The following is a 21,089-nucleotide window of genomic DNA, read 5'->3' as shown; positions in this document are numbered from 1 at the left end:
ACAGCCAAATTCTCAGCTGATCTAAGCTGATGTCAAAGTAGCCTTATACAAACTCACACTGAATGGGGTTTGGTTACTTGCTTTACCCAAGTTAAAGCCAAACCACAGGAAAGTTTTTCCCATCAGTCCAAGGACAGTGATGAATCAGACTATGGAGCAATTGCATTGATTTACATCTTGGTTAGGTATTAAGAGTAAATACATATTACTCAGCTGGTTTGCCAAAAATGTCAAGCACTTGCAGTGCAGAGGTTCAGGCAAAGGATCAGAATGTGGAAAAGGTCATTGCTCCTTTGGCTTTGTATGCTCGGGACCAGAAAATAAATACTGTTTGGATTCTTACAGGACACGGCAACAAAACATAGGCATTTTCAAAAAGCTGACCTGAATTTTTGCTGGTGTAAAAGCTGTGTTATATTTGAAGTTTTTTTTCTCCATCCTAGAATTAGGTTGGTTGAGTGAGAGACAATACCCTCTTTCAGAATAAGAGACCAGATCTGGAGCTAATCTGAGTTAGAATAGCTGTGTTGGAAATCCTTGGCCCTATTCCAGTTTATATCAGCTAAAGCTTTGGCCTGGTGCATGACTAAACTACTAGATAACTAGAAGGGACCTTGGAGACAACTAATTGCTTCTAGCCAATCTCCACAAACTAATGAATCAATGATACAGGATGCCATGCTCCTTCAGGCTAAAAGATTGCAAGCAACCATAATGTCACAAAAAGAACTGATTGAAATTTTTCAATGTCCTGGAGGCTCAGATCTTCCATCAAGCAAAACCTGATTATGTCCCTTGAGGGTAAACACAGTTAAAATTGTGTATGTTGACTGACTTCTAGTATTAGTAAAGAAATACGTCTAAATTCCTGTACTTAAACTCCACAGATCTGCTCCCTGGTACTGAGTATCTGGTGAGAGTCTACAGTGTTTCTGAGCAACATGAGAGTGCACCTTTGTCTGGGATCCAGAAAACAGGTACTTAGATGCAGGCTGAGACATATGTGATTAATGCCATCCATTAAGAATTCATTAATGGGACTTTGTTCTTTCTTGCGTATTGTCACCTCATCGATGGGGCAACAGCTAGGTATGAAAGAGTAATGCAGATGCGCGTCTTGGGAGAGACTAGGAAATCTCACATCTCATTATGTCTGAGAGTCAGAACTTCCATTGGTTTTAAGTAGAGCATTGTAGACCCCAGGTGTGAATGTACCAACAGTGTCTGCCTGAGAACTAGCCTAGGCAGAGCCTATCATATCTATCACTGAGTCTGTCTTCTTTTGTAACTGTGTAATGTTTGCTGGTCACATGTGTTGTTTTATGCTGTGTTGTCTGTGTGTGCCATACACTCTCTTCCTGCAGTTGTGTTCCAGTGCTTGTTTATCTCGCTTTTATCCGGAACACATAAGTGTTTATTTCTGTGGCTGAATAGCATTGGCTTAGGACCTGGCAGTGTCATGGTACTGAGCTTAATGGAATAGGACTAGCAGTTCAGTTGAGCTCAGTCTCTCGTCTCTTTGAAATACCCAGGTCTTGATTCCCCCACTGGCCTTGACTTCTCGGATATAACCGCTAACTCTTTCACCGTCCACTGGATTGCTCCTCGTGCCACCATTACAGGCTACAAAATCCGACATCACCCAGAGCATGGTGCTGGCAGGCCCAAGGAGGACCGTGTGCCCCCCTCACGGAACTCCATCACCCTTACTAACCTGCTTCCAGGGACTGAGTACGTGGTCAGCATCATCGCCATCAATGGCAGGGAGGAGAGCGTGCCCTTGGTTGGCCAACAAACAACAGGTAAGCCTTGAGAGAAGGCTGGCTAAAAGTTACCTTGATGATTTTGGGTGTCCTCTAGCAAAGTAGGTGCTTGTTAAACTAGATATCCCCTGCCAGTTGGTGAAACTGCTCGTGAAGAAAGGGTCTGTGATACTCAGGTAGGGCCTGATTTAGAAAAGGTGGGAGGACTCATGCTACTTTCAGATCAAGTCAGATGTCTCTGGGGCCAGAATAATTTTTTTCATTTCATCTAGTCCAATGCCTGATGGTTTTTAACCAGATACATCACTTGTAGAGGTGTGTGCACTGGGCTAGAACTAAGGCAGATAAGTAGCAGAGGAGCATGATATGAGAGGTGGAATATGTAGCTGATGTACATTAACTGTGCTTAAACTCCCTCTACATTCTCTGTTTTTTTAGTGTCTGATGTTCCAAGGGACTTGGAAGTCACCCCCACCAGCCCAACCAGCCTTGTGATTTCCTGGGATGCTCCTGCAGTGACAGTCAGATACTACCGGATCACTTATGGTGAAACAGGTGAGAGCAAGCTGCTATGGCTAGTCACAGACCAGAAGCTCTATTTCTGAGGCTGTTAGAAAGCCACAGAAAATAGCAAAGGCTAGTTTGACTGCAGCAAACTCTTGTATCTCTGAGATTCTTGCAGCATATTTAGAGTATCAAATACAGGTGCCTTTTTTTTAAAAGGACAGCAAATAGTTTTTTGTCTGCCAAAACAAAGGAACTTATATGGAGCACTCCAGTCATTTTAGATGTGGTTCTGTGTACATTTTTCATTGTATTTCTTGGGTTGATCTGAAAAAGACTTTGACCCGAGATCCACTAAAATCAACAGGGTCCTCTCTTCAACTTATAGAATCATGGAATCATAGAATGGTTTAGGTTGAAAGGGCCTCAACGTGAAAAATTTCTTCCTAATACCTAATATAAATCTACCTTCTTCCAGTTTGAAGCCATTCCCCCTCATCCTATCACTACATGCCCTTGTAAAAAGTCCCAATCACCCATTTGAGCTTCTTCAAAGAATCATAGAATGGTTTGGGTTGGAAGGAACCTTGAAGATCATTTGGTTCCAACCCCCCTGCCATAGGCAGGGACACCTCCCACTAGACCAGATTGCTCAAAGCCCCATCCAGCCTGGCCTTAAACACCTCCAGGGATGGGGCATCCACAATTTCTCTGCGAAACCTGTTCCAGTGCCTCACCACCCTCATAGTGAAAAATTTCTTCCTAATATCTGATCTAAATCTACCCTCTTTCTGTATAAAACCATTACCCCTCATCCCATCACTACATGCCCTAGTAAAAAGTCCTTCCCCAGCTCTCCTGTAGGCCCCCTCTTGATGCATTTAGGATTGTTCTGTTTTTTGTGATGATTTAAAATGTATCATTTAGAGATCCATTACATTTCTTTTTCCACTCCACCTTCCTTAGGTGGAAGCAGCCCTGTGCAGGAGTTTACAGTGCCTGGCACCATGTCCACTGCTACCATCACTGGTCTCAAACCCGGAGTAGACTATACCATCACTGTGTATGCTGTAACTGGCCGTGGAGACAGCCCTGCCAGTAGCAAGCCAGTCACTGTGACCTACAAAACAGGTGAGATTTGTATGAACAAAAAAAAAGAAACATACAAAAACCCCCTACAGCTTTGTGTTGTCTTATCCCCATAAATTTTTATCACTGATCCCTGGTTTCTTTTAGAAGTCATGGGCTATATTGTAAGCCTGTCACTTTCAGTGGACCTGCATATCATGGTGGCTCAGCATGATAATGACATGACAAAGAAGGGGATCGTGGACTCAGACTTTTGGAGGAGGGAGACCCTGTGGAGTGCAGTTGGGGACACAAGCAATATTTGACTGCTTATTGCAGAGTGGAAATGTTGTTGGACTCTCATATCATGGGGTCACTGTTGGCTTAACTCTGGCGCTTCTGGTGCACTGTCATGTTATCTAATCCTGATGAGACCTGATTTTCTAACTCCAGGACTATTGTCTCACTGCTGATCTGGATATAACTTATCCTACTGTAGCTGCAGATAAAGGCATTTACTAGCCTTTGAAACAACAAAAATCCTCAACTAACGTTGATATGAGGTCAGTCACCCACATATTGTGGTAAAGGCTTTTTTACTCTGGGTTAGCATGAGGGACAAATAAATAGCAACATGTGTTTTCGGTTATAAGAAGCACAGCCTGGAAAAGGAAGAGCAGAATAAAATTCAGCTAGGAGGTAACAGTGGAGGAGGGGTTTCCTGTAGCAACATACTCAGAAAAACCTGTTCTTGTTGGCCAGAAATAGACACACCATCCCAGATGCAAGTTACCGATGTCCAGGACAATAGTATCAGCATCAGATGGCTCCCTTCAACGTCCCCAGTCACAGGGTATCGAGTGACAGCTGTCCCCAAGAAAGGACATGGGCCTACGAAAACTAAAAATGTCCCTGCAGGTAAGAGAATGTGATACCCTTCACCAGATCTGTAAAGAATGCAAGACATGACCACTAGAATCAACACTATCAGGCATGTGCTCAAAGCTGATCTTTCTCCTGCTTGTACCTTTTTTTGCCATCCTGCTGACCAGTTACATCTCATCCAGGAGAAGCTAGGGCAAACTTTTGCCCTGAAAGCTTCATGTTTCTTTGACACCACTGTGCTGCAAAGGTTTGTTCTTGGCAACCTCAGTGTCTCTGAAAGGCACCTGAATTTCAAAGAAATGCCATTGCGTTTTCTAGCATCCAGCAAAACTTCCTCTGAAATCCTTCTGAAGGTCACATAATGTGACCCTTGGTCATAGCATGCACTCAGTCACATATGCTACAGGCTTGACCTTGTTACCACAGAGTCTGCCAAGTCGGCTTTCGGGAACACAGTGGGTTTTGTGGAATCTGCAGAGATTAGGAGTCAGGGGTGCTTGTGATGCAGTTGGGTTAATGGTCAATCCCATTCCAGAAAATGGTGAAAGCTCGTCTGCTCTTGCTTTATTTTTTCTACCTTGCTAACCTGCCCTTTTAGCTGTGGGGCCTTTGAGCAGGTATAAATAGCAGATGCCTTGTGCTGCACTACCAGAGACACATAGTGCAAGCAAAAGGTAAACCTGATGTGTCAATCCTATCTTATTTTAATGACATATGGCTAATACAGGTCCCTCGTTCATGGCTGCTTAGAGGCCAATGCTCTGCAGCTTTGTGCAGCTGCAGATGGACTAATGTTGTTCTTTCCTGCCAGATCAAACGCAAGTCACTATTGAAGGTCTGCAGCCCACAGTTGAGTATATGGTCAGTGTCTACGCTCAGAATCAGAATGGAGAGAGCCTTCCCTTGGTTGAGACAGCTGTCACCAGTACGTATTTCACTTCACAGTAACAAAACAAATGTTTTCTATTGATGTCTGAATCTACCATGCAGTATCGCATCCTCAGTGAAAGCAAGTGGCAGGTGCCTAGTCTCCAGGAAAATGCAAGGTGGTCTACCCTGTGATAAGTACCATGCACCTAACATAAAGATGCTGGCAAAAATGCAATCCCTGTCCCTCAAACGCTGGCAAAATGCAATTCCCCACCCCATCAAAATGCTGTGCTTCTGATTTTCTTTCACTAAAGCCACAAAATCTTTTTGGTTTTTTTTTTGCCTTCAGCCAATCAGGGAAAAAAACATGCAAAGATCTAGGTGGCAAAGGTGATTACTGTTAAGGGATCGGATTTGGCTTGGGAGCGCTTGCCCTGTGCAAGGGAGTGAAGGAAACCACTTGAGTTATCAAGAACTTAAGATGAGCCACTGCAAAAGAAAGGACAGCTCAGTCTTCAAATTGGGATATCTACCTGTACAAAACAGCAGTACTGCTCTGGACACAAAGAGGAGGCAAGGGGTAACATGTAACTCAGAGGGCTATCTCTGATGTAAAGTGACTTTTTAAGGGACACGTCTGGGGTAGGGATTTGCATGCATATTATTCCCTTGCTCAGGCTTGTATTCAAAAGCACAGCTCAGCCCCAGATACTTGCAGAATTGTCCTAAAGAAAACAGGAGCTTCTGTGAAACTTTGCAGAGATAGGAAAAGAGTCCACATCAATTTCAAACCAAAAAATTCCTGGACAAAAATCACCTTTGCCAACTAGAAAACGTACAAAATTCAGGATTAATATAACATGGCAAATAAAAAGTTGAAATTTTATAGAAAAGCATAATTTGGATCCAATATAAAAATTATATGCCAGATCCTCCCATTTTGTGTAACAAATGGGTATAGCTCTGTGGTAGCCACACTAGACTTCTGTGCAGCAAGGCTCGCTTACCTTGCTGTCTAGCACTGAGCTCTCTCCTTGCTAGGAAAATCCAATGAATTGGTCTAATTAGGAATTGTGCATGTTGCCCAGTTGCACCTGTGGTCGTTCCCTGTGCACTCAATACAAAGCTGAAAAGTTGTTTCTAATTGATTTAAAAATATAATATACTGAGTAATTTGCTTTTTTGATAAGTGTGTGTTAATTGGATATTAATTTATGAAAGAAAATAACGGGACTGATTCTCCTTGGACTGGAACTTTGCAGAGCAGCTTACAGTAGAGAAAAGCAAATGCAGCATGAATCTAAACTTACCGAGTCAGGTGGGTTGTCTGGCTGCCTTTAGCACTAGGAACCAGTTACTGGCTCTGATGGTAGAAACGGGCCTTAAAATTCCCGTTAATTTTTTTTTTTCTCTTGACCACTTTAAGGTAGCTTAATGCTGCTAGAGTTGTGTAAAACGGGTTTCAGTGCCAAGGGGACTCAAATACAGGTAAGGATTGGTGTCCTGGCTGCTTTGAAGGTAGTATTGTAAGTCCTTTTGGTTTCAACAAGGCCAGGATTGCCTTCCTGCTGTCTGGCACCTGCAAACTCTCAGCCTTACTCTGCACGTGTGTAAGCATGTGTGCAAGGTGCAGCAGAGGAGAATCAAGTACCCCCTCTCCCGTGCAAAACTGAAAACTGCTTTGCATGTAATAGAAATGCTTTTTATTTTCCTCACCCACAACCTGCTTTTTATCACATAACCTCTTACCGTTAATTTGCCTAACAGACATTGATCGCCCTAAAGGACTAACATTCACTGAGGTGGATGTTGATTCCATCAAAATTGCTTGGGAAAGCCCGCAGGGGCAAGTCACCAGGTACAGGGTGACCTACTCAAGCCCTGAGGATGGAATCCATGAGCTATTGCCGGCCCCAGGTGGCGAAGAAGACACTGCTGAGCTGCATGGCCTCAGGCCAGGTTCTGAGTACACTATCAATATCGTTGCCATATACGATGACATGGAGAGCCTGCCCCTCACTGGGACCCAGTCCACAGGTACACCTTTAACTACACCACCCAGCAGGCCATGGCAGCAGTGGCTTCTGCCCTGTTGGGTAAAGTGTGCTTCCATGCGCAACTGGTGCTTTGTGCCGGGGAAGGCCCAGGGGCAGCCAAGGGGATGCGATTGCTCTTGAGAGATGGCTTAGTTGGTGCTGGAGAGCTGGCTGCCAGTGGAGTCAGCCTACATATACATTAGGGAAGGCAGGGAATGGAGGAAAGATCAGCAGGGTGGAAGGAGCAGATTCTAGAGGAAGGAGGGATGTTACGTTTTAGCCACCTCTCAGTCTTCAAGTGGATTAGTAATGTCCGGTCCTTAGTCATGGAGCCTAATTCATGGTGAATCATCCTCTCACAACGCTCCTGTCTTGTCTTTAGGATATGGGGCACCTGCAAGCCAAAGCAGTTACCAACAACAGAGAGACTAGGGTAGCTTTCATCCCCCAGCGTCTTCGCTGTTAGATGGAGCAAAAGATCAGCACGAAGGGCTAGGAGATTGCTTAACCCTCAGGTCTCACAAAGCCTCTAGATCCTTCACTGGCACTGCCCTAAGGACTACAGCCCATGTGCATGCCCACACCCTGTGCTCACATCACCTCCACAAGAAAAGGACATGCTCCATTCAGGAGAGACCCTTATGTGCCAGTCTGATCCAACTCCATGTAGAGTACATTTAAAATTCCTTTGTGAAAAAGGAAAAGGAAGCAAATTGCTTGAGATAAAATTACTTCCAGCAATATGGAATCCATTGCAAAGCTTCCAGCGTTACCAGACATGTCTTTATTACAAAGGTAGCACCTCTGTAATAAAGGCCTCCCATTCAATTGTGGATGAAAAGCTGGCACTGTAATTCCAGGGGTGTAATGAAGACAGTGGTTCCTAGTGTACAGGTTGCTATACTAAACTGAAGCAAAGTGCTGTAGTGATTGAAATAGCTGGCTGACTACCTGCCAGAAATGCAAATATAGTAATTTTTTTAAACCTGCTCGCTGTGGGTTAACCCTTTGTTGGCTGTTAAAAAACACATTTGAAATCATTCAAGACTTTACATTGGCTCTCAAGGGCTTTAGATTGAACTCCAAGCAAAGCAACGAGGGAGAATTATCTTGTATTTCCACTCTATAAAATTAGAAAACTTCACAGTGACATGCTAATAGCGGGCACTATGGTAAGGTATATTTTTCCCCTGTTTACAGCCCAAGGATTACCAACAGTAAGGCAAGAAAATGTTTCAATGGATGCTCCTTCTTTATGGAAACATTTGTTTTTTAAAGGTATCAGGTGTGTTAGCTCCTGAAAAGACTCTTGCGTGATGAGCCTTATGGCCACCACAGCTCTGCTTTTCCATTGCCTTGCTCTCTGTGTAGTAATTTACACTTGTGTAAGTGGCTGTAAAATGCTTCCCTCTGCATTTGCAGTACTTTTATATCCTCTTTGCAATTCCTGAGCCTGCTTCCTACTTACTTTTGTAAATCATCCATCGTATTTTAGAAATGAACAGAGATAGGCAAGTGAAGCAGGACTTAACTATTAGCTGTGTGATGAAAAGCAGAGACAAGCAAAAGAATTAAAACAGACTGGTCTACTACAGATTTAAACACTTCCCAAAACCTCCACCTTATATCACAGCAAGTGTCATTACTCACCTAACTGCAGGGCTGAAGCATCGAGATCTCCTTATTTCTGCTGAGAAGAGTTACTGTAGATTTGAGAATCTTCTTGTGAATACCTTGTCCCCTTCCACAGTGCTTTATGCCTGTGTTTGCAGAAGGCACACCTCTTTCCTGCCCATGTATTTCAGGCCTAAGCCTGTCTCATGTTCAGGAGAGAATATTGTTTTATCCAAGACTGTCGTCTTTAAACTAACCATATGCCAATCTGGATTTTTGCAGCAATTCCACCTCCAACAAACCTTAAGTTTACTCAGGTAACTCCCACCAGTCTTACCGTCAACTGGAATGCACCGAACGTTCGCCTCACTGGCTACAGAGTCAGAGTAAACCCCAAAGAAAAGACTGGTCCTATGAAAGAAATCAACCTTTCTCCGGACAGTACATCTGCTGTCGTCTCTGGATTAATGGTAACTCTGTTCTTTGTGTAATACAGATTGCGTTGTGGGAAGGAGATGTCAGGAGAACTTGAAGCAATTTCAAATTCCTGGGTCAGGAATCTCAGCTGGAGTAGATCACTACAGCTCCTAAGCCTCTGACTCTGTTTGACTGACTAGTCATCAGCTGTAGCTACTCATTTACCATAGTTTTCAAAAGGCAAGGAATTGGCCTGCTGAATCTGCGTTCTTCCCCGTTCCTCATTTAGCACAGAGATTTTGGATGCCTTAATGAAATGCAAATTATCAGGTTCGCAATCAACAGTAACCCAGTAAAAGGCTTTTACTCATCTTTCACAAAAGAGGTCAGGTAAAGTGACTTAATGCAGAGGTTTTCAAGCTGTGATATGGGAGCTCTGGCAGTCTATTGCCTATTTTTGACATCTGCAAAAAGTAAAAAATGCAAGTCTTTTGTGAGCAGGCTTAAATTTGCTATATAGCATCTTCTCCACTGGAAACATTTCAGGAGTTCCTGAACTGGAAAAGGCTGAAAATCATGGCTTTTATGGTTCCTGCTATCTTAAAAAGCTACTTATCTGTTTTTAAGGAATTTTATGAATCATTTTCAAAAATAAGCCTTAAAAAACATTCTAATCTAAGTGGACTCCTGATCTGATGCAGTCAAGGACGAAAGACCATGCTGTAACTTCCACCATTCTCTTTTCTTCACAGCAAGAGCACCTTGTCATAGCAAATGGCATCCATTAACCCCAGGAAAAACAGGATATAAATTAGGTTTTTTCTGAAGAATCTGCTTTGAAGCACAGATTCCAAAATGAGGGATGACAAATAAGCTTCTTCCAGGATTTCCTCTGCTCCTGGGTGTGCACATATGCACTATTAGTATTATCAACAGGACTGTTTATCAGTGTCCATGTCTACTCTTTTATTGCAGCTGGAAATAACTAAAATTATCCCGTCAATACTTCACTGATTTGAGTTATTTTGAGGTTTCATGCTTCAGTAACTGGTGACCAAGAAATGTGGTTCCACCAAACACTGAATGAGGGCAGAAGTATTTCCCACTGTGCCTTGTCCTTCTCATAACATGTTTTAACTTTGTCCATTCTAGGTAGCAACCAAGTATGAAGTGAGTGTGTATGCCCTGAAGGACTCTCTGACCAGCCGACCAGCCCAGGGGGTGGTCACCACTCTTGAAAGTAAGCAGTGATCCTCCACAAATGGCCAGTTACTACTGTGCTGGGTGCAGAGGCTGAGATCTTGCTCTGTGTCAAAAGTAGGGCTCTACACAAAGCTCCAGCAAAGGCCTTACAAGCACTTAGCCGGTAAGATTCAGAATTCCCACAGTACTGACAGGAGATCTTTTCCTTCTGGTGCAGATGTTAGTCCCCCTCGCAGGGCTCGTGTGACAGATGCTACTGAGACAACCATCACCATTACCTGGAGAACCAAGACTGAGACCATCACTGGCTTTCAAGTTGATGCTGTCCCAGCAAGTGGACAGAACCCCATTCAAAGGACCATCAGCCCCGATGTTAGGACTTACACTATCACTGGTAAGTGAGAGGCTTCTGTAGGTGCAGGAATTTCCAGGGTCATATCAGAACGTACACTGGATTCTTGTTTAGTAGTTGATTTTTCTTGATGAGAAATAATATCTGAATCATAAAGACAAATCTCCAAGAAGAAGCTGTTGAAATACATTCTGATGTCTTTTTTAGATGGCTTCCTCAGATTAGCTAATGTTTATATTTCAACTTCTTTTTAGGCTTGCAACCTGGCAACGACTACAAAATCTACCTTTACACTCTGAATGAGAATGCACGCAGCTCCCCAGTAGTGATTGATGCCTCCACTGGTAATGATCATCTGACTTTTCTGTTCATGCTAACACATAGTAATCACATATGGTCAGGCAGATCTTGTCTTTATCTGATCACGTATAATATTTACTGTGACTTACAGCACCAGGTTTTACTCCTGAGTTTGAGAAGGGCATCAGAAGCTGCAGTTCAGGTGAAGAATATGGTTGCCTTTACTGCATTTGACTTGTTTCCTTTTGTTTTCACCTAGCTATTGATGCTCCTTCTAACCTGCGCTTCCTTACAACCACAAGCAACTCCCTCCTGGCTACCTGGCAGCCTCCACGAGCCAAGATCACAGGCTACATCATCAGATACGAGAAACCTGGCTCACCAGCCAGGGAAGTTCTGCCTCGCCCTCGGCCTGGCACCACCGAGGCTACTATTACTGGTACCTGTCTCTGTTTTGTTTGGGGGCTCTTTACCTGAAACACTTAAATTTGAAGAGAGAGGGGGAAGGCCTAATTATAAAGTGTGTTGAAGGTCAGCTAAGACAAAGTTTGGTTTCTAATGACAGACAGCGTTTTTATAAACACACCTGTCTTACAAACACAATACACTTTTCTGATCAACCATCAGATCTGAACAATCCACAGATGTTTGTTTCCACTGCCACTACAACTATCATTCATTTAAGGAAAAAAGCCTGTGACTCTGGCACCCCATCAGTCACAGATTCTAAAGACTCATTATGTTTTGTGTCTGCAGTGTCCATGAGCCCAGCTTACATGGTCAGATTTCAAACTTGCTCTGAGGAGCAGGAGGCTAGACTCTTTGTACTGTCCTGAAAACCTCAGATCCAAAATGCACATACTCCTACTATAGCCATACCCACCTCTCATTCTGCCTTAGATCCTACACAAAATCATAAAAGAAATGCAACTCTTAAACTTAAGATTGTTTTGTGTTCTTCTTTCCTCCCTAGGTTTGGAACCAGGAACTGAATACATCATCTACATCATTGCTGTGAAGAACAATCAAAAGAGTGAACCGCTGGTTGGCAGAAAAAGGACAGGTAAAACAAAGCTCTGGATTGTTGTGTGCCAACAGGAGATGATGTCTTCCACTTAGGGAACACAATCTCAGGACTGAAATAATAATGTTATTTAAAATACCCTGTTCACACCATTCAGCCACACCTTTTTTATGAGGCAAATAGGCTTTGTAAGGAAGTTTTCCTTTCTAGGATGCAGGAGGTAAGATTATGAAGTTACACGGATCACATTTAGCTGCGTTTGGACACTAAGAACAGAATAACATGCTTGGTGCTTGATTCTTGTCTGGGTACCTAATTGATAATTAAATTGGGGTTAACACATTTCTGTATAGCACATGATGACATCAAAGGCAAAATCCATTAATTTGTTGCCCATTACATTTCTCTTTATTTACACCCGCCAGTGTAAGATTTGAGATACCTGTAGCAAGCAAAATACCAGCTGTATATCCGAATGTGACCAAGGAGCTAGTTTCTTACTGCACACCAGTGATTTTTCTTAAACTGATAACCTGTGAATATGTCTTGTAATCACTTCTTCTCAATTTGAGTAGTGGTGGCTTCTTTGGGTTGCAGAGTTCAAACCTATTGCTCAGCTGTATGAAAATTTCATACCAACACACTTCTTATGCCTCTGTATGAAAGATATATGCATATATTTATATTGTATATAAATATATAGATAGATAGATAGAAAATACCTTCACAATCACAATGAGGTCATAAAAAGTATGTTGCATCTTAGGATGATTGCTAACCTTTGATGCTTGGAGTGGTATACAGATCCACTCTAGCTGTTTAATTTAACGTTGTTAATTTGCTGCGCTTTGCTTTATGGCTTCTAACCTTTCTTTGGCTAGATGAGCTTCCCACGTTGATTACCAGACCGCACCCCAACCAACCTGACATTCTCGACGTACCTTCCATTGACGAGGGGACCCCTTACCTCACAAACAATAGGTATGACAATGGAAACGGTATCCAACTTCCAGGCACCTCTGGGCACCCGCAGACAATAGGACACCAGGGGCAACAAGTTGTCTTTGAGGAGCATGGCTACAGACGGCCTGTACCCACTACAGCAACTCCCCTTAGGCCGGGGTCAAGACGGCAACCACCAAATGTAGATGAAGCTATTGAAATCCCTGGGTACCAAGTGCCTATCATAGTCGAACCTTCATACCCTCACTCCCGTGGGCCCAGGCGCAACGACACCACAGGTCAAGAAGCCCTTTCTCAGACGACCATCTCTTGGAGGCCATTGCTGGAAAGCTCTGAGTACATCATCTCATGTCAGCCAGTCAGCCAGGATGAAGATACTCTGCAGGTAACCGAACTGTCTTAGCACAGGAGCAGTTAGCCTCATCTGTGGCAGCAGATGTCTCTTAGGAGTCCAGTACCTTTGCCGCGTCCAGTCCCATCTCATGGAGGCTAAGGGGGGCAGTCAGAGTTAGCTTAAAGAGTCTTTTTAACATGTAGTGTAGAGCAGGATAAATATCTCCCTCCTCTCCTTCATGGAGAAGGCTACAGGATAAAACTACTAAAACATAAAGCCCTTGAAATGCTGTAAGTGTCAACATTTCACCAGAGAAGTTGGGAAGATGACTGGGAGTTTGAAAAACAGGTGCTGCTTCTTCAAGCCAAAGACTCCCTTAGCCCTTCTCCTTTGTGTCCCTTGGTTTCTTTTTCCCTGAAATGGTGGTAATAACATATTGAACCTCATGAACCCTCATGGACCATAGTCCAGAGTAGTCAAGTTTAATGTGGTATTGTTTGAAGTTCTCAGAATATCTAAAGGGAACGGGCTGGCTCTATCATGGTATAGAGCATAGAAGTCAACCTAAACACCCTGTCTTTCCTATGAGTAAGGTGGCACTTAAGGAGTAATCACTCTTCCCTTTCTGGTGACTTGGCATTGCCTCTTGTTGCAGTTCAGGGTTCCTGGCACTTCTTCCAGTGCTACACTCACTGGTCTTACAAGAGGGGCCACCTACAACATCATAGTGGAAGCCCTGAAAGATCACCGGAGACAAAAGGTGCTGGAGGAGGTGGTCACAGTTGGCAATACTGGTAAGTAAAAGCTTTAAGGAGTCTGGGTGAACCTTTGCTCTCCCTGCTTTGTTTTCCTAAGTCAAAACAACCTACCTGGTGCCTAGGCTTGAGAATAGTTCAGAAAGGACAAATGATGTGTGAAGTCCACTGATCTTGGTAACTGCCACACTGATGGTGTCACTAGAGCTGTTCTGATCTGTTGTCTGTTCATGAAGAATGTGCTTTGAGGCTCCATAGACTCCTGTAGGGTCAGTGCCTGAGAGAAACCAAGTGGTCTGGTATTTACTGCTCCCAAAGGAAGCCACCAGCCATGCTGGTGTTGCAGATTCCTGCCCAGCAGTGAAGATCTGCTGCCACAATAATGCATCATGCTTACGGGAAGGAGCCAGTGGCCAGCTTAACTGCTCCATCAGTCATTTGCCACCGCTTCTGTGTTGGCTTCCAGTAGCACCACCACACCATTCTGAAGGTCCCGCAGCAGGGCAGGCTGCCTGCTGAGATGCTGATTAAGCACAAACAGGCAACTCTTAGAAGTCATGTGACTAACCACAACTAGTTGTGGTCAGAGACAAAACTTGCCACAGCTGGAAAGCCCAGAGCTCACACACAGCCTGTGGGACCTGGGCTTTGCTTTTACCGGTACAGGGGCCTGGTCAACAACTCTCTTTCTCTCCCTCCATCTCTTCCTGTGTGTATTTTGAGGCCAAAAAGAAGAAGAGGGCAGGATGGGAGAAGAGGAAATAGAGTTAAGGATTTATGTTGTCCATCCAGTAGGGGTCTCTGTGCAGGCCCTTACTGCCCCCACCTCCCTGGGAAAATAAGGCTGTTTCTCCCCTTCCAGCACCCCAATTGCCCTATGTCTGTCACAGACTGAACAGAGGGCATTAACTCTTGACCCTGATCATCACACACTGAACTGGTAGCTGTGAAACATCCACTCTTCAATCAAGGCACACATCTAAGGTGGAAATCTATATACAACAGCATGGCTATAATGTCTGGTCTCCTTCCAGCCCACTGCCATGAGCTGGAGTCTGAAGTGCCCCAAAAATGTGCACATGCAGCTACCAACCTCCTGCTGTTCCCCAGCACTGCACAGCACGTTTCCCTTAAAAACAGGCTCAGTCAGGTTGTTGCGCTCTAGCAGCAAATGCAAAAACTCGCACTCGCTTGAAACTTCGCAAGTCAAAATGAAAATAGCCTTCGTGTCAGGTTTTTTTATCATTCAACTGCTCTGACACATGCAAATGGAAAATAAATCACAGGGAGTCTGGACTGCTGACAGAACCATCAAGTATACACCCATGGGGTAGCTCCATTACTGCCAGGATATTGTAAGAAGAAAAAAAAACACGTATTCAGGGAAAATCATTCTGTCTTTCAGTAATTCCTATTGCTGTGTGTGATGCCTGTTTCTTTTTTTTTTTCGTTCCAGTGTCTGAAGGACTAAACCAGCCAACTGACGATACCTGCTTTGATACTTACACTGGCTCCTTCTATTCCATTGGCGAGGAATGGGAGCGGTTATCTGAAACTGGCTTTAAACTTTGGTGCCAGTGTTTAGGCTTTGGCAGTGGTCATTTCAGATGCGATTCTTCTAGTGAGTAGCTTGCTTTTGACCATCACTGTCTCTAAACTCCCTGAGCACTAATAGCATGTTTGACAGAACCAACCTGGTCCAAACATGATGCAAATGAATGCAAGCTCTTAAGTTTTTAAACCAAATCAGTGTTTTGCATCATGAGAAGTGATGGAAAACTTTGGTTACTTCTGAGCTGTGCAGCTTATCTAGTATTGCTGTTACCTGCAGCAGCAGCAATCAATATTGTATTGAGACATAATGACTTTTTCACCAAAGTTATGTTTGTTTTATTTTCCCTACCCTTGCCAGGTGTAAAAGAGAGATAGACAAGATGCCTAAATGACAGTATCTGAGTAGCCGTTTAAGAAGACAGCTTTGAGTATTAAATTATGGTTGAATTTTCATCTCCTAATTATATACATCATTGCATCGGGCCAGACAGAACTTTTGTGGATTTCTGTGGGTATTACAGCAAGCACGGAGTCTGTTTTGCATTGCAGACAACGTTTGCAAAGCATCTTGCGGAACCAGTTTTCTAATTCTGTCAGCTGCTTTTTGAAGCTCTGTCAAGCAGGCAACACCTCTGCCAGGGCACTAAGTTTAATTCTTTGCAGGACTGTACATGGAAGAATATCAGACTTCATGTAAGGGAATGGAACAAAATTCTGTGATTGAGGGGTTAACACAACACATATCCAGCTGATTTAAATTGTGCTTTTAAATTGTGGAGTGAGCTGAGCAAAGAGAGTATTTCTGTGATTTGCATAGACTCAGAGGAGTGACTGCAGGGAAGACGGTTGTTTTTACAAGATTAATATTTATATTTCATCTTTTGATACACATGGCTTACCCATTGTGTTTTGAAGTCTTCGTGATACAGTTTTACTGGGTATTTCCTCCAAAAAGAGCATTTAAAATATTTTTCTTTCCCTTCTTGCCCCATGTCTATTAAATTCCCTTTCATTTCTCTTCTTCCCCTATTAGCCAACCCTCCTCTCCCCTTCCCCACTCTTTGTCACATCCTACTTACTCTTTTCCTAAGAACCTCTAGCCATTTCTTAGAGCTGTAACAGTCCTCAGCAGTTAAAAGCTGCAGGAGCTGAACCTATTTCCAGCAGGAACCCATTTTGTCCTTGGGACTTACATGAGCCGAAAAGATTCTTTCTCCTGCCCCTCTGTTTGTTCCTGAGATAACACCAAGCTGTTATTCTCCCACTATGTCACCGCAGTGTGGGGGTAACTCCTGCTTCTCTTGTTCCTCTGCCTTCTACAGAGTGGTGCCACGATAATGGTGTAAACTACAAGATTGGGGAGAAGTGGGACCGGCAGGGGGAGAATGGCCAGATGATGAGCTGCACCTGCCTTGGAAATGGAAAAGGAGAATTCAAGTGTGAACCTCGTAAGTCTCCTTCTGATGTTCATTTAATTGAGCTCCCATTCAGGAAGTTTCAGCATCTCAGGGCTGTTCCCATTAAGGTCCTGCCATTGGGGCAGGCAGAGTATCAGTATGTCTGGTTTGGTGACAGATTGAATCTGTTCTCACCAGAGCTGAAGGCATAAAACTCGCATTCCCAAGCTTAAAAAGAAGACGACCCTCTTCTGTGAGCTAAGGTCACAGCACACTCAGCATCTGTCTGCCTTTGGCACTGGAGCCACAACAAGAGGGACACGTCATAGCACTAAGTGGTGTAGATTACCCTAATCAGTAACACAGGATGTTTCTGCAGGGCCTGTCCCCTGAAGATCCTCTAGACTTCACACTATGAATTAAACTGCATTGCTCTTGTCAGGCAACTACCTTCCTGTTCTAGTTTAAAGTGTCTGGAGAGCTATAAAAATGACTGATGTTCCCCCTCCCAGTCAGTGAGCCTCTGGTCAAACAGGGAGAGCATACTGGCCAGAGGCTCCTGTTCTGATCACTAAGCTGCAGAAGAATGTTTAAATCCAAGCACAGGCTGTGCAACTGAGCTCTGCGTGTCTCTCCGCAGATGAGACCACGTGCTACGATGATGGGAAAATGTACCAAGTCGGAGAGCAGTGGCAGAAGGAATACTTCGGAGCCATTTGCTCCTGCACTTGTTATGGAGGACAGCAGGTAAGCAGGAGGGACTTGGCATGCTGAACACAGGGAAATGAAGAGAGGAGGCTGTGCTGGAGTGCAGTCCTAAGACTGCTGGGTTTCAGTTGAGATGGTGTCTAAGGCTTAGCAAATACAGGTCCATATAAGAAGAAAAATAATTAGTAGGAGAGCTTAAGTACTTGCAGGGACTTGGGAGTTAGGGCCTGGGTGATATAAAATGGGAGCAACCTCACTGGTGTTGGTGGAGCTGTACCTGCATGTATGAATACTGATGGCTCCTTGGCCATCTGCATCAGTGTGGTCTGATTGGCACACGTGCACTCTGTTTCTTTAGGGCTGGCGTTGTGACAACTGCCGCAGACCCAGCGTGGAGGTGGCCCCCGAAGGCTCTGCTGGCCATACCTACAGACAGTATACACAGAGATACCACCAGGCCACAAACACCGTGAGTACACTTTCCTTCTTTGCTCTCCTTTACTCTGAGTCTGGTCTAAGGCAGAGATACATGGGGTCTGTATAGGGCACAAGGTATAAGAGTAGCATGTAGCTTTCTGCTTGGTCAGAAATGCATGATAGCCACTGATCCAGCAAACCATCACTCTGCACAGCACAGAATGTACGCTTGAGCTCACACTTCCACACACAGTGTTCAGTGCCACACTCACGCCAGCGGGACTTCTCGTTTACTAGCGCTGGGATGTGCCTGCATGCTCTGGCTGAGGCGGTAGTGCATGTAGTGATTTCCTAGTCTTCACTTGCTGCTGTAAACCAGCTGTGTGCTTTGTGCTGAGCAAGCTAAACAGCTGCAAGGACTGGCAACAGTTCTCAGCCCAAACCACACCACAGAAGTGTCCGTCCTTACAGGACAGAGCGCTAACTGATTTCCTTCCCTCCTGACAGAACGTCAACTGCCCAATTGAGTGTTTCATGCCCCTAGATGTACAGGCAGACACACAACATCCACGGGGAAAGTAACATCCAGCAAGACTTCTTGCGACCATGGCAACAGACAAACCAAAGCATAAATACCTATCTATCAGCCACGATTACCATCCAAACTGGAGTGATGCTAGCAAAACTGCATCTTTTGAGAATGGCCCTCTGCTCTGGAGCCATTTTCCCAGCTTAAGCTCAACTCACAGCTTCTCCAAACGCCACTCTTGGAGTGTTTCAGACTTTTCTCATGATTGATAGTGATTGTCTTGTTTTTGCTCAAACTGTCGAATACCAGTCAGTATTTTCAAATCTAAAGAAAAAGGCGGGAAATGCTAAATCACAAATTGGTGGGGGATGAAAGTATTAATGGTGAGGGAGGGTGTAGAAATTCAAGGTTCCCATGCTATGCAAAGAACATTTAAGTACAACATTATTGAAGTTTAGCAATAGGAAAGTCCACCAAACACTTCTGCTTTCACATAAGCGTGCAGCCAGCAATAAGATAGGAACAGCAAATCCAGTCACTGTGATATTTAAAATATGCACAGTCCTAATTCTTTCTCAATGATCCTAGTATTTTTCTAGCTGTATCTTTATATCTCATACTGTTATTTATCAGTTTTGTTCCCCTGACCTTCAAGTGTTTTTATATGGGAATAAAATGTATTGAAGACACTTAGTATGCAGTTGACAAAGAGGAATTTGGTGTAATTATGATCAGTGATTATTTTTATACTGTAAGTGCCAAAGCTTTACTACTGTGGAAAAGAAAAAAAAACGACTCTTTTAATAAAAAGATTTACAAACCAGACATGTAGTTTAAGTGATTCTCTTTGCTGCCATGGAATCTAGGATGAAGATTTTTATTCTGAGCTGGAGTAACATTGCCTTGAAACAAGATGGAACAAACATCTCAATGAAGCGTGAAGTAAACCTCAAGAGAATATTTGTAGAGCAGTTTGTTAATTAAAGACTTCCAGCTGCACCCCTTGCCCCAGTAGAGCGCAGAGACACTCTGAGTATGTATGCCGTGCTTCAAGAGGCAGAGGCTTGCTTTGTGGGAATAGGTGGAGGAGAGAAAAGGGGGAGGGAAAAGAAAATATTCCCTGCTTTGGACATAAACTGAGGTGAAGAGATGGTCCTCAATCCAGCCAGACACACTTAAATACCTAGAATCAAATATGGTCTCTGTGTTGGAGTTGCCAAAATTAGTGAGGCCATCCACACCCTTGAAGTTGGATGTGTTCAAAGATTAACTGTACTTGCACCCAGCAACTCCCCCCCAAGTCCAAATGGATGCTGGCTCTTTGAGACCCTGCTCTGTGCCTTGCCCCTGGGGCAGACTACAGTTCACCCCTCTCTGCAATGAAGGATAACTCACTTGTGACCATCTCAAGGGTTTATAGAGGGGCTATCACGCCCTTCTTTCAACTTTCAGCTATTCTATGTCCATTTGCAACATGGTAAATTCAAATAACAAAATCCAGAACTGAGGTTGTTTAGGTACTAGTGAGTGTGCCCTCAGGCACTGCTGCAATATCATCAAAATCCTTCCATTACCTCTGCAGAAAGCCTCAAAAAAGAGGGAGACAGCCAGTGCCTGGGTCTATGCCTGCATATAACAGGCAAAGACCACGTTCAAGTCTACTGTGCTTCTGCCTTGTGGGGTGGGGAGGGAGGTAAAGGAAATTCTCCTCAAAACCTTTTTTAAAACAAAGCCAGTCTTGATTGCAATGAACAAAGTTAGCAATAAGTCCCTTTAGCTTGCGCTGCCAACGCTGCAAAAACCTGTACAGCACTTGCAAATACAGAACATGAAAGGTTCTGTGATTTTTCAGGCCACATTCCTCTCTTAGCTGCAAAAGCACTGTGTTACTCAAGTCAACGGATTTCTCTGGATTGAATAAAGCATAGCATGAAAATAGAATTTGGCTCCTTGACATGAGAAACGCACATGGCAGTTGTTTTCACAGATTGCTATCTATAGAGCAACCAAAACATTTGCAAATAGTAAAATGATTGTAGCAGAAATCAGTTCTATCCCACCAGTGTTCAAGAGCCAAACGAGTGTCTAAATTACATGAGAACTAAAAATGGCATAGACAGAGACACAGAAGAACACTTTCCTGATAAACTAGATTCTATTTGTTTGTCCTTCCCAAGTGAGGGTTGTATATTGGTTTCCACCAATTGCAAAGATCCCTGCTTGGTCACTTTGACACTAAGTAATTCACTTCACAGACACAGGAATTGCCCAGCTAAACAGGAGTCATAGTTCATCTAATCTCCTCACTCCAATGTTACATCACTTGTGCAACACCTCCCCCTCCCTGGAGTCAGCATTACAGGACAAAATGATGTAAACAATGTATTTGCCTAAGC

The 21,089-nt window shown here is 43.8% G+C and overlaps 1 protein-coding gene across 2 annotated transcripts in view; it reads left to right on the top strand.

The window, feature by feature from the left end:
* The window catches only part of FN1 (fibronectin 1), a gene marked incomplete at its 5' end in the record, with an annotated part of 55,710 nt that extends 36,192 nt beyond the window's left edge, over positions 1–19,518 (top strand). For both annotated transcript variants that reach the window (XM_082483673.1, XM_082483672.1), the window contains 20 exons: positions 888–977; positions 1,533–1,802; positions 2,202–2,318; positions 3,234–3,398; positions 4,098–4,253; positions 5,032–5,145; positions 6,858–7,127; positions 9,023–9,210; positions 10,310–10,397; positions 10,578–10,754; positions 10,967–11,056; positions 11,272–11,451; positions 11,986–12,075; positions 12,918–13,384; positions 13,989–14,127; positions 15,545–15,709; positions 16,965–17,090; positions 17,680–17,786; positions 18,106–18,216; positions 18,672–19,518. In XM_082483673.1, coding sequence (XP_082339799.1) covers positions 888–977; positions 1,533–1,802; positions 2,202–2,318; positions 3,234–3,398; positions 4,098–4,253; positions 5,032–5,145; positions 6,858–7,127; positions 9,023–9,210; positions 10,310–10,397; positions 10,578–10,754; positions 10,967–11,056; positions 11,272–11,451; positions 11,986–12,075; positions 12,918–13,384; positions 13,989–14,127; positions 15,545–15,709; positions 16,965–17,090; positions 17,680–17,786; positions 18,106–18,216; positions 18,672–18,746 — 3,185 coding nt within the window. In that variant the 3' untranslated portion in view covers positions 18,747–19,518. The remainder of the gene's footprint in view (positions 1–887; positions 978–1,532; positions 1,803–2,201; positions 2,319–3,233; positions 3,399–4,097; positions 4,254–5,031; positions 5,146–6,857; positions 7,128–9,022; positions 9,211–10,309; positions 10,398–10,577; positions 10,755–10,966; positions 11,057–11,271; positions 11,452–11,985; positions 12,076–12,917; positions 13,385–13,988; positions 14,128–15,544; positions 15,710–16,964; positions 17,091–17,679; positions 17,787–18,105; positions 18,217–18,671) is intronic.
* Positions 19,519–21,089: the final 1,571 nt, after the last annotated feature.

Source organism: Vanellus vanellus (assembly GCF_965231255.1).
Source record: "Vanellus vanellus genome assembly, chromosome: 5".
Classification (NCBI taxonomy): Eukaryota; Metazoa; Chordata; class Aves; order Charadriiformes; family Charadriidae; genus Vanellus; species Vanellus vanellus.
Note: the sequence above shows the minus strand (reverse complement) of the source record. Positions and strands in the feature narration are given on the sequence as shown.